Here is a 16,334-nt window from a genome sequence, read left to right on the forward strand (position 1 = left end):
CACACCTTAGTTGGACATTTCTTGGGAACTAAAAGGCATTTCTAGGAGTCAAAAATGCAATAGAAATGGGTAGACTGCCTTGTGCACTGGAAATGCAAAACTTTGGGGGTGACATGAGGAAATGAGAGACGGAGGATGACAGTAAAGCATCAGAACGAGTAAGGGACATTTGATAACAAGACTACCTAATATTTAGTTAGAGTTTTTTCTTTTGCCAATGCATCAGGGAACTGTTATGCAGTAATAGATAATTTGTGAGTGATGTTTGCAGAGAGAGAAAAAAAAAAGCTGAGTACTATTATGGACTGACTTTTTTCAAAACAAAAGCACCAGGCAACAGTTAGCCAGAGTGTTTTACTTGAAGCAGAAACTCAAAACCAGAGGTGTTTATAAAGATGTAAACCACATGGGAATTTGTAAATATTGTAAACTGCAGTGAGAATCCACTGGACACTCCCAATTCATGAAATGAGGATGAGAGATCATTTTAGCTACACATTACTTGACACCTGGATGACACTATTGTCTATTGATTCATTAATTCAATATTTATTGAGTGTCTGCCTATCACACATTAGACACTATTTCATACAGAGAGTATGGGGATCCATCAGTGAACAATATGGACCCAAATCCCTGCCTTCAGATAGCTTATATTCTCAGTACGTGAAGGAAACCATACCAAGTACTACACACACTATTATACTGTTTCATGCCAGTAAATCTGACAGTTTGGATGAAATGGCTAAATTCCTTGAAAGTCATGGTTTACCAAAATTGACAGAAGAGGAAACAGAAAATCTGAATAGTCCTGTAACTATTAAAGTAATTGAACTCATTGCTAGAAGCCTTCCTGGAAAGAAAACTCAAGGCCAGCTGGCTTTGCTAGTGAAATTCTAAACATTTACGAAAGAAAAGAATCAGAGGAATCACTTCCCAAGTCTGTTTAGGAGGCCATTGGAAGTTTAATGTAAAAGTTGACAAGGACATTTGAGGAAAGGAAAGTAATAGATCCATCTTCCATCTTTACATACACATAAATGCAGAAGTTCTAAACAAATCTAGCAAGATAAATTACAAATAGACAAAATACATCATGACCAAGCGTGGTTTATTCTGGGACTGCAAGGGTAGTGTAACATGCGGAAATTAATCAGTGTAATGTATGATGATTGAAAGGATAAAACTAATATGATCATCTTAATATACACATAAAATGGAAGTCATACAATCCAATAACCATTCATGATTTTGAAAAGAAAACTCCTAGTAAACTATGAATACAAAGAAATTTCTGTAATCTGATTAAAATAGCTTTAAAAAAACACCCTAGGCAAAATTTTAATGGTAAAATAACTAAAGTTTTCCCCTTACTATACTCTCACCTAAACTTTACAAATTTCCTACCACTTTCTTTTCTCCTCCCTTGTACTCTTTGACAACCTCCACTTTATCCCAGGGTAAAGACTGAGGTCCAAAATCAAAATGACACCTTATGTCACTCCCCCCCCCCAAAATCAGGGTACACCAAAGTATTTTTCCAGATGAGTGTCTCAGTATGACCCAAGGTAAGATGAAGCTGGAAATGGGAGCAGGGTTAAGAGTGTGCAGAGCTCAAAAGTGTCTGCCAGCCCCCTTACATTGGCTGTAACTCTGCTTCTGCAGATGGTAAAGCAGATTTGACTGTTGTGTCACTGGTCTGGGTTACGTCCTCAGTAAAGGCCCTCTCCAGACTGGCAGGCAGGGAGTGGATCAGTCTCTCTCGGAAGTCTTGGCCCACAAAGACGTAGAGCATTGGGTTGAGGCAGCTGTTGAAGAAGGCCAGGGAGCTCGTTGGATTAACAAAGACACGAAGGATTTTGTACTTACCCTCCAACAATCTCTCTTTGACCCAGACTGTGTTTAAAAGGGCAACCATTTGAAAGGGGAACCAACAGAGAAAGAAGGAAGCCACAACAGCAGTAAGGACCCGTAAGGGACGGCTGGATTGAATCATGCCTTTTTTGCGTATCTTGGCAGCAATGAGCCCATAGCAGATAGCAATGATGGACATCGGCATGCTGAAGCCAATGACGAACCGGATGATCCCTCTGGCGGTCAACATGGAGATGGTAAACTTCGTCCTCTCTGCAGTACTGTTGCCCCAGGGTGCAAAGTTGAAAGTACAGTATATATTCCCTGTTTCATCATTTATTGTAGTCACGAAGATGAAAACTGGCAAAGTAAGGATTAGGGCAAGAATCCAGGGTACCATGATCACTTTTGTAGCCAGACTTACAGTACGGTGGTTCTGGGCCCAGACTGGATGCAGGACACAAATGCAGCGGTCCAGTGCGATGCAAGCAATGAGGAAAACACTCCCAAACAGGTTTATGTCCACCACAATGTGAACTGCCTTGCACAGGAACCAGCCAAAAGGCCACTGTTCTCTCATGGCCTTTGAGACAATGAGGAATGGTAGGGTGGCAGTGAAGGAGAAGTCGGCTAAGGCGAGGTTCAGGTAACAGATGGTGGTGACTGTGTGTGCCATCCGGAATCCAGCCACCCAGATCACAAGCCCGTTGCCCAGGACGCCAAGGACAAAGGTGATCCCAATCACCACCAATGATAGGATCCGCAGAACCGTGTAGCCCGCAGACTCATGGAGCATCTCTTGACTTCCATTCACAGGGATAGAGAGGTTGCGCTCCATCTTGCCCACACCTGAAACATTTCAACAATGGTCATGTCTCGTCTGCGGAACCATCTGCCAGCATCCCTATTCGTGGCCAACATCAGCCTCCGCTAAGCTCCCACTCCAACCAGGACACCCACTCTCCTGAAACCTGTGGCCAGTCATACTATAAAATTGGCACTCCCTTGGCTATTACTTTGGGAGAGGATAGTTCTCCATATTCCCATAATTATTCAGATGTATTCCACCTGTTGGGCTGATTGCTTAGTCAAGAAGCTTCCTGTTCACTAGAAGAAAACTACACTGAGGGTATATAGATAAGAAAAAATTGGTGGGTAGACAATTATGGCCTAGTGAGGGGAAACACTAGACTCAGTCAGTAGGTTCACCTCTCACCCATGATTCACTGCACAGATGCTGGCAAGCTCTGCAGCGATTTCCGCCCCGGGTTCTCCCAGACTCCCCGCTCCCACTACGAGAACCCTTCACCTGCTATTTGCTTAGTATTGAGGTTAAAGTTGTAGAATTTGGTTTGAGTTTGTAATTGAGGACCTTGAACTGTTACTGGTAATATGTAGTAATACAGTTACATCATGTGGATTCTGTGCTAGAGGAAGTCAGCAAAGGGGGCCCTATCTCTGCTTTCAATGTTCTGTTTTTCATTGCTTGATATGGGTCTCTTCTCTGGGATGTGAAGAATTTTTGCCCATTGCGTAGCGTTAGTGTTCTGTGGGATAAAGAGTATGAGAGTAATAAAGTTTGTTAGTAGTAACTGTTGGGTTCTTGTCAGAGACCATGCACTGTGTTAATTGCTATATGTGGGGATCCAGTTTGATCTACGTAAGAATGCTATAATGCTCATTATTTCTGGTTTTCATAAGAATAAACTGATGTTCAGAGCCGTTATAGAAACTGCCCAAAGTCACTTAAGTAGTAAGTGGTAGAGGAAGGACTTTGACCCGGGTTAATCTGGCTTTCTCTGTTACACATTTGTGACAGACATTGCTGGTTGCCTCCAACATCCATTCCCCTAGTCTCTTCTGCTGCCCAAACCACGGTTTTGTTTAGTTACTCATCCTTCTGAGAAGGTGTTCTTTCCTCTCCGTCTCTGGAGGCAAATTCTGATTAGTTTCACCCGTAGCTGGAATCCCCTTTGCTTTGCAAAGGCTTGCTTTAACAGTGGGCACATGACTAAATCCTAGACAGTAACACGGTGGGAAGATATCCAGGGGAGGTTCTGGGATAGATTTGCTTGCTCTTAAGAATAAGACTCCCCCTTAAAAAAAAAAAAAAAAAGAATACAAATCCCCCCCACCAAAAAAAAGAATAAGAATTCAAAAAAATGTAGTGTCTGCATCTGGACCAGGTCACGTCTATAACCACTGGCTCCACATTCAACCCAGAAGTCTGTGTGACTTGTGCCACATTAACAGATTTCCTCCTATTGTGATCTGTTAGCTATATCAGAAATATCCAGGGTGGCTGGGGTGCCTGGCTGGCTCAGTCGGTAGAGCATGCAACTCTTGATCTCAGGCTTGTGAGTTCAAGCCCTACTTTGGGTGTAGTGATTACTTAAAATCTTAAAAAAAAAAATTCCACGGCGGCTATTAAAAATGCATACTCATAAACCCCACCCTGGAATCTCTTTGCATAAAAGTTAAGGTGGTCTTCTAAGGCCTCAAAAATTTGAGGATCATTTTACTCTGGGCTATTCAGCCTCCTTAAGAGAATTGCAATTACTGAGCACCTTTTCACATTTAATACTCATGATAATACTGCAAGGTATTGGGGCGCCTGGGTGGCTCTGTTAAGTGTCCAACTCTTGATTTTGGCGTAGGTCATGATCTCAGGGTGATGGCTTGGAGCACCACGTCAGGCTCCACGCTTAGCAGGGAGTCTGCTTCAGATTCTTTCTCTCTTTCTTCCTCTGCCTCTCCCCGCACGTCTCTCTAAAATGAATAAATAGGGACACCTGGGTGTTTCAGTCAGGTTGAGTGTCTGAGTCTTTCGGCTCAGATTGTGATTTCAGGGTCATAAAATTGAGCCCCACATCAGGCCGCATGCTCAGCGAGGAGTCTGCTTGAGATTCTCTGTCCTCTCCCTCTACCCCTCCCACCCATGGTCTTTCTCTCTCTCTAAAATAAGTAAGTAAATCTTTAAAAAATAATAATGGGGTGGGGGAATGGGGTAATTGGTTATGGGCATTAAGGAGGGCACTCGATGTAATGAGCACTGGGTGTTATATGCAACGGATGAATCACTAAATTCAACCCCAAAACTAATAATATACTATAGGTTAACTGAGCTGAATTTAAGTAAAATTAAAACTAAAATAATAATAATAACAATAATAATAATAATAATGATATTGCAAGGTGTCTGTTATCATCCTTCTTTTATCAAAGGGAAACCATGGCCCAGAGGTTTCAGCATCATGCCCAGCTAGTCAGCAGAGGCAGCAAGTTTTAAAAACTGGATTTAACCAAGTCCAGAGCCACTGCCTTTGCCAGCCTAAAATGCTGCTTTTTAAAGGACTTCCCCCAAGATTACCTGGAAGTGATCTCCATCCCTCCTGGCCTGCTTCCTGTCTTTACCAGTCAGTTTCCAGCGGGCCTCTATGGCACATTGTTTGATGTGTAGTGCAGGTTCTTGACCTTGGCGCCATTGACATTTGGGGCTGGATAATTCTTAGTTTTGGAAGACTGTCCTGTGCATCGTGGAATGTTTAGCAGCATCCCTGACCCCTGTCTACTAGATGCTAGAGGCAGCTGCACCGCCAGTTGTGACGTCCAAAAGTACCTACAGGCATTGTCAAATGTCCCCTGGGTTGGGGGGGGGATCACTCCCAGTTGAGAGTCACTGTTACCAGTGTGAAAAGTGCTAGGCTCTGGAGGGAGGTCAGTCTGTGTTCTACTCTTCATCTGACACCTGCCCAAGGAGTTCTTAGTGCCGTCCCTTTGACCTTCAGTTTGCTCCTTTGCAGAATGGAGGCGGTTTTATGGTGAAGACTGATTTTCAGGTGAGGATTAATTAAGAGTAGACATGGAAGTGTTTGAGGCACGATCAAGTGAGTCTTTAACAGATGGAAACTCTCAGTCTTCACCAGGCTTTATGCTGTGTCCTGGGGTTCAGTCCCAGGCCATGCATTGTGGAAGCTCAAGTTCAGGTCAAGACCCGTGCTCTTAACAGTAGTAGCTAGTACTTAGGAATATTTTCCATATGTCAAGAGCTCCTTTAGCCCTCGCCACAACCCTCACATATGAGCATTTGAGCTCAGCCAGACAGAGTCCACCAGAATTGTCCCCTCAATTCTCTGCCACCCACCATTCTGCCTTAACAGAGTAAAGTTCTCTCTACATACTCACTAAGCACCCTGTGAGGCACTCAGAAAATGTGGTGTGTTCAGTGATCCACAGATCTTGGTTTAAAAATGCTGCTACAACGCGGAAGGACAATTGTGCAATGACAGGAGGGGAAAGGCCAGTGAGGCAAAGTTGTACATTACGGGCCCACCCTCGTTGCAGTGTGAGAGACGGGACCTGTGAACCACACACGATACTACTGTGGATCATGAGGGCTCCTGTTTGGTGAGCCCCTTGAATGTGCCAGTCACTGTCTATTTTATAATCTCCAATTACAACAACCTTGCTATGGGATAAGAAGAGGAAACCATGGCTCTGGCAGGGGAGGTGACTTGCCCAGTGAGTGTCACAACTATTAAGGGGAAAACTGAATTTATGACCAGATTTCAAATGGCAACTCAGTATTTCTGTGTTAGCTTACTCTGCTTCTCTAGCATATTTGCACTTCCAACTTTTGTTTTTTTTTTCCTCCAAGTTTCGAAATAACTTTTCAGTTCTTTCCTCCTTCCTGCTTTTACCTGGCATCTCCCCCTTCTCATCCCCTCTCTCAGCAGATGCCTTTGCCTGATATTGTAATGGGAAAATGGTAACCGTTAGAACTTTTTAGCCTGCCCTGCCCCAAACTTTCCAATCCACCTGCACCTGTCATAGCGAGTAAAGAGTTCTCTTTCATCCCAGCAGCTACCCTCCCATGTTTGCTCCCTCTCTACTTCACCTTCTGGAGAAACGTCTTCCTGCATTATCCCCTTTCTTTTCTCCCAAAGACAAAAACCCAAGATTTTCTTTCTACTAGGTTATTCTCACAATTCCATAAATGTTATCGTATCTCCTCCCTTTAAAAGAAACCATCCTGGGGCGCCTGGCTAGCTCAGTGGGTAGAGCATCTCGGAGTCGTGAGTTCAAGCTCCACATTGGGCATTGAGCTTACTTTAAAAAATAAATTTGAAAAAAGAAAAAGAAACCATCCTTGGCCCATAGTCCTTTCCAGCTTCAGCCCCATTTCTCTCAGGAGAATTCTTTCTGTGAAGAGGATTCATAGCCAAACTTTAGAAGGGAGCCTCTCCACTCCTCACCTCACATTTTCTCCTTAACATACTCCAGACTGGCTTTGCTGCTCACCGCTCCACAGAATGTGCTCTCCTCAGGGATACCTGTGGCCTTCTCCTTGCCCACTCCAGTGGTCCCTTTTCAGTCCTCATCCTGATACTTCAGTGACATAGGACCCATGGGACCCCTCCCTCCTTCTTCAGACATTTTTCTTATGCCTTGAGGTGATAAAATGTATCCACAGCACACTCTTGGTTGATATTATAGCTCAGTTGGCCACCTCTTCTCAGTCCAATTTACTAGGTTTTTCTCCTCTAAATTTAACTTTTTTTATTTTTAAAGATTTTTTTAAAAGGTTTTATTTATTTAGAGAGAAAGCACACTTGTGCATGAGCAGGGGGAGGGGCAGAAGGAGAGAGAGAGAGAGAGAATCCCAAGCAGACTCCCCACTGAACACGGGGCCCAACGTGGGGCTCAATCTCACAACCCTGAGATCGTGACCTGAGCTGAAATCAAGAGTTGGATGCTCGACCGACTGAGCCACCCAGGCGCCTCTGAAAGATTTTATTTTTAAGTAATCTCCACACCCAACATGGGGCTCGAACTTACAACCTTGAGGTCAAGAGTCACACACTCCACTGACTGAGCCTGCCAGGCACCCCCTCTAAGTTTAAATGTTAGGGTGTCTCTGGGCTTATACCCCTTCCATGCACTATACATAGTCTTTCCATAGTAATATCCGGTCTCATGGCTTATAATACCACATTGATAACTCCTTTTTTTTTAAGTTTTATTTATTTAAGTACTCTCTATACCCAACATGGGGCTCGAACTCACAACCTTGAGATCAAGAGTCACACGCTCCACTGACTGAGCTGGCCAGACACCCTCTCTAAGTTTAACTTTAAATGTTAGGGTGTCTCTGGGCTTAACCTGCTCCCTTCCATCCTCTATACGTAGTCTTTCCATAGTATCATCCAGTCTCATGGCTTATAACACCACATTGATAACTCCTTTTTTTTTTTTAGGTTTTATTTATTTAAGTAATCTCTACACCCAACATTGGGCTCAAACTCACAACCTGGAGGTCAAGAGTTCCATGCTCTGCTGACTGAGCCAGCCAGGTGCCCTGGTACCAATAGCCACCTGACTTCTTGACATCTCCCTGCGGGAATCCCATAGGCATTCCAAACCTGACATTACCCAAACCGAACTCTTACTATCCCATCCTCCCAAATCTGCCTCTCTCCTAGTATTCCATATCTGTTTGGATTAAACACTCAACTGTTAAAGCTCCAAATCTAAAATGGATCCTTGATGCCTTTCCCTTATCACCCAGCCCAATCCAAGTCTATCAATTCTGTCTGCAAAGCAACTGAATCCACACCCAGAATCATTCCCATCCCCACTGCCCTTGTCCAGGGCTCCTCGGCTGGCCTGCATATTTGCACTGACCTTGCAAATAGCTTCTTCCTGCTCCAAGTGTCTCCCCTGCCACTACCCCCCCAGAAATCCATCTTCAGACAATAGCCAAATGATCTTTTAAAAACACAGAACACGACATTCTGCTCAGAATCCTCCAGTCGTTTCCAAACTCCAACTTCCAAACTCCAGCTCACTGAGCACTCTTGGATCTTCCCCATCTATCCTTTTGTGACCCAACTTCCAAAGTGTGGGAGAGTCCCCACACCAACAAACAATTCTTGGGCACCAGTAGGTGTCCAAGAATTCAACTCAATTTTCACACTATCAGACTGCGCAGGTTAAAGGTTCAGTCCTAAAAGGTGCCCACCTGCCCCTGGGGCAATTCAGACACTAGTTACAAGCCCAGGGTACCTGTGCTTCTGACTGGCTGTAAATCAGAGGTTCCCACAACTGCTTCCGATTAATAAATAAACAGATTAGTAAATAAACAGACTCAATTAATCTGTTGCAGTGGCTCACAGAACCCAGAGAAATATTTTACTTACTAGATCATCAGTTTATTAAAGGATACAATTCAGGAACAGCAGATGAAAGAGATGCTGGGGCCAGGTATGAGGAAAGGATGTGGCACTTCCACGTCCTCTCCAGGTAGCTGCCTTCCCCATATCTCCACATGTTTTCACCAAGCCAGAAGCTCTCCGAAGCCCATCCTTTGGGGTTTTTATGGAGGCTTCATTACATAGGCATGATTGATTAACTCATTCACCATTGGGGATTGAACTCAGTCTCCACCACTTCTTTCCCTGGAGGTCAGGGGGTCAAGACTGAAAGTTCCAGCCATCCAATCACATGGTTGGTCCCCCATCCTTAGGTGCTTTCCAGAAGTCGCCTCCTTAACATAACAAAAGACACCTCAATTGCTCAGGAAATTCCCAGGGTTTTAGAAGCTCTGTGCCAGAAACAGGACCAAAACCAGGTGTATATGTCTTATTATATATCACAACATCACACTCAGTCATACTGCATACTCTCACTCTGATCTTGCACAATGTGCTCCTTCCAAATCGAATTCCTTCAATTCCTTGAATATGCCAAGCTCATCGCCATCTCAGGGCTTCTGCATCCTCTGTTCCTTCTGCCTACGATGCTCTTTCAAGCTTCCCACGTTTGGCTCTTATCGAATATTCATTCTCAGCTTAGCAATTACATCTTCAGAGGCCCCCACCTGGCCCACAATGCAGAGCAGCTAATCCAGGCACAGTTTGTCCTACCAGATATTTTTGTTTATGTATCTATTCTTTCATTTTCTGTTCTAAATATCCTCCACATTGGAGCACCTGGGTGGCTCAGTCGGTTAAGCATCTGCCTTTGGCTCAGGTTATGATCCCGGGGGTCCTGGGGTCAAGCCCCAAACTGGGCTCTCTGCTCAGCGGGGAGGTCATTTCTCCCTCTTCCTCTGCCCCTCCTGCTGATCGCGCTCTCTCTCATACGGTCTCAAATAAATAAAAAAACATTTAAAATAAATGGAGAGATAAATAAATAAATAAATAAATAAATACCCCCCACAGTAGTATATATGCTAGAACACCACCAAATTCTTTCGGTGCTAAAACTCCAGAGTAATGCTGTCGAATAGAAACATACACGTGAGCCACATGTGAGGCTTGCCATTCTTTCATGTTTTGTTTTGTTTTATTTTAACCTTTTATTTATTTATTTGACAGAGAGAGATAGAGGCAGCCAGCGAGAGAGGGAACACAAGCAGGGGGAGTGGGAGAGGAAGAAGCAGGCTCCCAGTGCAGGAGCCTGATGTGGGGTTCGATCCCAGGACCCCGGGATCACACCCTGAGCCGAAGGCAGACGCTTAACAACTGAGCCACCCAGGCGCCCCTTACCGTGCTTTCTGCAAAGTAAAAGAAATCAATTGTGATAACATATTAATTTTAATAATATATTGTATGTAACCCAACATATCAAAAAGAACATCATTGGAACATGGAACCAATATAAGAATTATCAATCAGCAGGGTGCCTGGGTGGCTCAGTCGTTAAGTGTCTGCCTTCGGCTGGAGTCATGATCCCAGGGTCCTGGGATCAATCCCTGCATCAGGCTCCCTGCTCTGCTGGAGCCTGCTTCTTCCTCTCCCACTCCCCCTGCTTGTGTTTCCTCTCTCACTGACTGTCTCTCTCTCTGTCAAATAAATAAGTAAAATCTTAAAAAAAAAAAGAGAGAATTATCAATCAGCTATTTTATATCCTTTTTCCATGCTAAGTCTTTGAATATACTAAACGGGTCCTACACTTAGAGCACAGCTCAGCGAGAGCTCAATTACCATATGTGGTGAGTGGATTCTATATGGGACAGTCCAGCTCTGAAGGTTTAGGAGGTATCTGCCACCTAGCAGATGCTCAAATAACAATTTTTGAAATTGTTAGGCCCCCAACTTACCACCAGCTGAGATCCTTTTTCTGTTGCTAGTTCCCAGCTTCCTGCAGAGTGACTCAGGGTAGGCAGATGTTTTGTTGGACAAGGTGGGGGAGGGATGGTGGCGCTGGAACCAATCAGGTGACAGAAACCCAGGGCTTTTTGCAATTTCCAGAAAGCACCCTGGATATGTTGTCAGTGTACTCTCCTTAGAGACTGAAGTCTGAATATTCCCCTCACCTCCAGCCTACTGCCGGAGACAGGAATTCAGCCCTCTAAATGTCAAGGGTCAAGGAGTGTGGGTGTCCAGTCCCTTTCTCCTTCAGAGATTCAGGAAAATGAAGGAAACAATTACTGAGGTGAGGAGAACTCAAGACAAGCAATACAAAGTGGTAGATGATGGTTAAGCAAAAACTTGTTTCTCTCCTCACACAGCATTTCTGACACCAAATGTGTAGTAAAGGGCTCGTCCCACAAGACTGCCCCCATTTCAGATGCTACTTGCAAGACCCAGTTTGTCACTTCCACCTGACTCACCAGCTATAAATCAGGGATCCCTGGGACCCCCTCCTCAGGTTCAGTAGTTTGCTAGAGTGGCTCGACAAACTCAGGAAGGCAATTTGCTTTTGTTTACCAGTTTATTTTATTTTTTTAAAGATTTTTTTATTTATTTATGTGACAGACAGACAGAGAGAGAGGGAACACAGCAGGGGAGTGGGAGAGGAAGAAGCAGCTTCCGAGCGGAGGAGCCTGATGTGGGACTCGATCCTGGAACACCGGGATCACGCCCTGAGCCGAAGGCAGACGCTTAACGACTGTGCTACCCAGGTGCCCGTTTACCAGTTTATTTTAAAGGATACGATTCAAGACCAGCAGAAGCCAGCATCCATCATGTCAGTTCTGATGAAAAAATGAACAGTAGAGTTCTTATCACCCACAGGCATGGCTGGACCAGCCGAGGAACCTGTAGGAATGCAACCCCACTAGCTTACAAGTAGTTAATTAGCACTACCCTAAAGGTATAATCACCAGATGTACTTCGGGAAATCTCTAACCTAAAGAATAAAGATATTCTTCAGATTCTCAGTCTCTTGAGTTGGAAAAGACCTCCAGGGGACCAGATGCAGTGGCACCATAGCACCTGCTAATATTATCTCATGGGCTTCCAATCAGCGGCATCCACCTTCTCAGGAGACCCCTGCCCCAAATTTTACCCATTGTTTTATTTTAAAGATTTGTTTGAGAGAGAGAGAGAGAGCACAGGCAGGGTTGGAGAGGGAGAAAAAGAATCTCAAGCAGACTCCCCACTGAGTGAGGAGCCTGACTCGGGGCTCGATCCTGTGACCCTGAGATCATGACGTGAGCCGAAATCAAGAGTAGGACACTTAACCGACTGAACCACCCAGGGGCCCCAAATTTTGCCCTTTAAAACCCCTGACTTGCAAGGCATCAGGGCATTTGGGGCTAATGAGCATTAGCCCCGCATTCTCCTGAGTGGTGCCACACCAATAAATAGCCCTGCTCTCTCCTCTGCCAAAGCTCAGTGTCCGTTTTTACTGGCTTGTGCACGGGAGGCGGACAAACTCTCATTTGGTTCGGTTACACGGCCAGATGAAGAGATGCCTAGGGCAAGGTATGAGGAAGGCGGAGTGCACACTTTCCATGCCCTTTCTGAGGGCTCCACCCTCCCAACACCTTGATGTGTTCACTAACCTGGAAGCTCGTCAAATCTTCCCCAGTCAGAAGTTTTTACAGAGCTTAATTTTCAGCCCCCTCCCATCTCCCCTTCCTGAGGTCAGTGTATGGGGCTGAAAGTCCCAAGCTTTAATCACCTGGTCTTTCAGACACTATCTAGGGGCCCCCCCTTAAGTCACCTCATTAGCATAAACTCTGGTGTGATCAGAAAGAGCTCCCTAGGTATAACAAAATACACTTTTATCACTCAGGAAATTCCTAGGGTTTTAGGAGCCTGTGCCAGGAACCAGGGACAAAGACCAAATATATTTCTTACAAAACACAGTCGCGCTAAACACAATGGTAGGGGCACCTGGGTGGCTCAGTTAGTTGAGCGTCCTATGCTTGATTTTGGCTCAGGTGGTGATCTCAGGGTCGCGAGATAGAGCCCCACATCAGGCTCCACGGTCAGCACAGTCTGCTTGAGATTCTCTCTCCCTCTCCCTCTGCCCCTCCTGCCTCTGCTTTAGATAGATAGATAGATAGATAGATAGATAGATAGATAGATAGATAAAATCTTTTTTAAAAAATGGGCAGAGGACCTGAATAAACATTTCTCCAAAGAAGCCGTACAGATGGCCAACAGACGCATGAGAAGATGCTCGCTCAACATCACTTATCATCAGGAAGGTGCAAATCAAAACCTCAATGATAGGGGTGCCTGGGTGGCACAGCGGTTAAGCGTCTGCCTTCAGCTCAGGGCGTGATCCCGGCATTATGGGATCGAGCCCCACATCAGGCTCCTCCGCTATAAGCCTGCTTCTTCCTCTCCCACTCCCCCTGCTTGTGTTCCCTCTCTCACTGGCTGTCTCTATCTCTGTCAAATAAATAAATAAAATCTTTAAAAAAAAAAAACCTCAATGAGATACGACCTCACACCTATCAAAATGGCTAGAATCAAAAAGACAAGAAATAACAAGTATGGTGAGGATGTGGAGAAAAAGGAACCCTGATGTTGGTGGGAATATAAATTGGTACAGCCACTGTCAGAAACAGTATAGAGGTTCCTCAAAAAGTGAAAAATAGAAATACTACATGATTCGGTAATTCCACTACTGGATATTTATCTAAAGAAAACAAAAACAATTAGTGTTTAATTCTTTTTTAATTAAAAAGATAAATGCACCCTTATGTTTATTGCAGCAGTATTTACAATAGCCACGATATGGAAGCAACTAAAGTGTACACTGATAGGTGAATGGATAAAGAAGATGTGGTATACATGTATAATGGCATATTACTCAGCCATAAGAACGCGATCTTGCCATTTGCAACAACATGGATGGATCCAGAGGGTATTATGCTAAGTGAAATGTCAGAATGACATTTACATATGATTTCACTTCTGTGTGGAATATTAAAAAACAAACGAACAAACAAAAAAGCAGAAACTGTATTCCATAAATACAGACGAGCTGGTGGCTGCCAGAGAGGAAGGAGTAGGGATGGGAAGAATGGGTGAAGGGGAGTGGGAGGTACAGTCTTACAGTTATGGAATGAGTAAGTCATGAGGGTGAAAGGTACAGCACAGGAAATTAGTCAGTGATATGTAATAGCATTGTATGAGGACAGATGGTAGCCACAGTTGTGGTGAGCTTGGTATAATGTGTACAGTTGTTGAATTGCTGTTTTTTACACCTAAAACTAATGTAACATTGTGTGTCAACTATACTTCAATTAAAAAAATAGGAAAAATGAAAAACCATTTAGGCAAGAGGGGGACTTGTCAGATGTGTGCTTCAGAAAAAGATTTGAGAATGCTCCCAGTTGAAGGCAGAGACCTTAGAGGGGAGGATGTAGCAAAAGATTAAAGGGAAGTTGAAGAGCTGCCCAGGGCAGGTCTAGGGTCCCATAGAGGAGGTAGGTCTGGGGAGAGGTGTCCGGGCTCAGGAGACTGGGCTCGGAGACTGGACAGTCATGTGGAGTAAAGAAGAAGAAGGGCTCTTCATGAATCCCACAGGTTTTGAGTTCCTGTTACTATTGCTACATAATAAGCCACTCTTAAAACGTAGCGATGTTAAACAACCATTTTATTATGCTCATGGATTATGTGTTAATTAGGAATTAGAACAACGCACAGAGGAGATGCTTCTTTCTGCTCCCAAAGACTCAAAGGTTTGGGAGTGACTTGAAAGTTGGAGATTGAAGTTATCTGATGGCTCCTTCATCCACGTGTCTGGTACCTGGGTGGGAATGACTCCAATACTGAGGCCCTACATAAGGCCTTTCCAGCATGGTGGTCTCAGGGTAATCAGAGTTCTTGCATGATGGCCGCCTTCCTCCAGAACAAGTGTCCCAGGAAAACCAGTAGAATCTTCATGGCCTTTTCTGACCTAGTGTTCGATGTCGTGCAGTGTCATTTCTACCACATTCCTTTGGTCAAAATAGTCCCAATCCCACCCAGATTCAAGGCGAGAGGGCACAGACCCTACCTTTGAGTGGGAGAAGTGTCAAAGAATTTTGTGGCTATTTTCTTTAAAATCACCAGGATAATTTGGTGAATTTGGGGGCCATCACTGAGATGGAATTCCATGAGAAACAGAGTATATCAGTATGCTAGGGCTGCCTTAACAAAATACCACAGACTGGGCAGTTTAGACAACAGAAACTTATTTTCTCACAGTTCTGGAGGCTAGAAGTCCAAGATCAAGGTGTCAGCAGGGTTGTTTTTATTTATTTGTTTGTTTGTTTTCTGAAGCCTCTCTCCTTGGCTTGTAGATGGATGTCTGTCTTCAGTGTGCGTCCATACCTTCATTTCCTCTTCTTATAAGGACACCAGTCAGATTGGGTGAGGCCAAAGGCCCTGTCTCCAAATACAGTCACATTCTGAGGTAGTGGGATTAGGACTTCAACATATGAATCTTGGAGGGACACAGTTCCTTCCATCACGCAGAGTTGTCAGAGAAGGTAATGAGATCAAATTCTGGAAATGGGCCTGAAGGGACAAATGAACCCAGGATGATGTGCCTGGAATTCAAGAGCAAGGTCTGAGCTGGAGGCAGGGATTTGGGGATTATTAATGAGGTGTGGTTGAAGCCTTAAGTGTGGATAGGTTCACCCAGAGAGAATGTAAAACATGAGAGGAAGAGATTCTTTTCTGATTACTAGCATATGGTAATATGTATTGCACAAGAATCCCTGTGAACTAATGATAATTCATGCCAACTAACTAATCCATACTAATCCAGGATAACTTTGCATCAGTTATCTTACTGGTTTTGTTCAAACATGTCCTTTTTTTGAGCATTATTATCCTTAATTCACAGATGGGGTGACTGAGGTTCAGGAAAGTTCAGAGGTCAAATCCAGCCCCCCGTCTATTTTTGATTGGCTCATGAGCCAAGAATGGTTTTTATATTTTTTAATGGCTGAAGAAAATCAAAAGAATAATATTCTATGTCAAGTAAAAATTATATACAATTCCAATTTCGGCATCCTTAAATAAAGTTTTATTGGCACACAGCCATGCTCATCATTTGCATACTGTCAATGGCTGTATTTGTGCTATAACAGCAAGGTTGAATAGTTGTGATGGAGACACTATGGCCTGCAAAACATAAAATATTTACTGTTGTGGCCCTTTACAGAAAATGTCGGCCAGTCCCTGGGTTGGATGGCTTGACCAGTTGCAGAACTAGTCAGTGGTAAATTTGAGTTACCATCCCAG

At 44.1% G+C, this 16,334-nt stretch overlaps 1 protein-coding gene across 2 annotated transcripts; it reads right to left on the bottom strand.

Moving 5' to 3' along the window:
- Positions 1-706: 706 nt before the first annotated feature.
- On the bottom strand, positions 707-11,017 carry FPR2 (formyl peptide receptor 2). 2 transcript variants are annotated; one of them, XM_034639149.1, is made up of 2 exons: positions 4,422-4,580; positions 707-2,703 (listed from the first exon to the last, which is right to left on the bottom strand). In XM_034639149.1, the coding sequence occupies exon 2, from the start codon at positions 2,690-2,692 to the stop codon at positions 1,637-1,639; it is 1,056 nt and encodes a 351-aa protein (XP_034495040.1). In that variant the 5' UTR covers positions 2,693-2,703; positions 4,422-4,580; the 3' UTR covers positions 707-1,636. The 2 variants fall into 2 exon arrangements, with proteins under 2 accessions (XP_034495040.1, XP_002927985.1); XM_002927939.4 differs by lacking the exon at positions 4,422-4,580 and adding an exon at positions 10,958-11,017 and having other exon boundaries at positions 708-2,703.
- Between the last annotated feature and the right edge of the window lie 5,317 nt (positions 11,018-16,334).

Source organism: Ailuropoda melanoleuca, chromosome 12, assembly GCF_002007445.2.
Source record: "Ailuropoda melanoleuca isolate Jingjing chromosome 12, ASM200744v2, whole genome shotgun sequence".
In the NCBI taxonomy this organism is placed as follows: domain Eukaryota; kingdom Metazoa; phylum Chordata; class Mammalia; order Carnivora; family Ursidae; genus Ailuropoda; species Ailuropoda melanoleuca.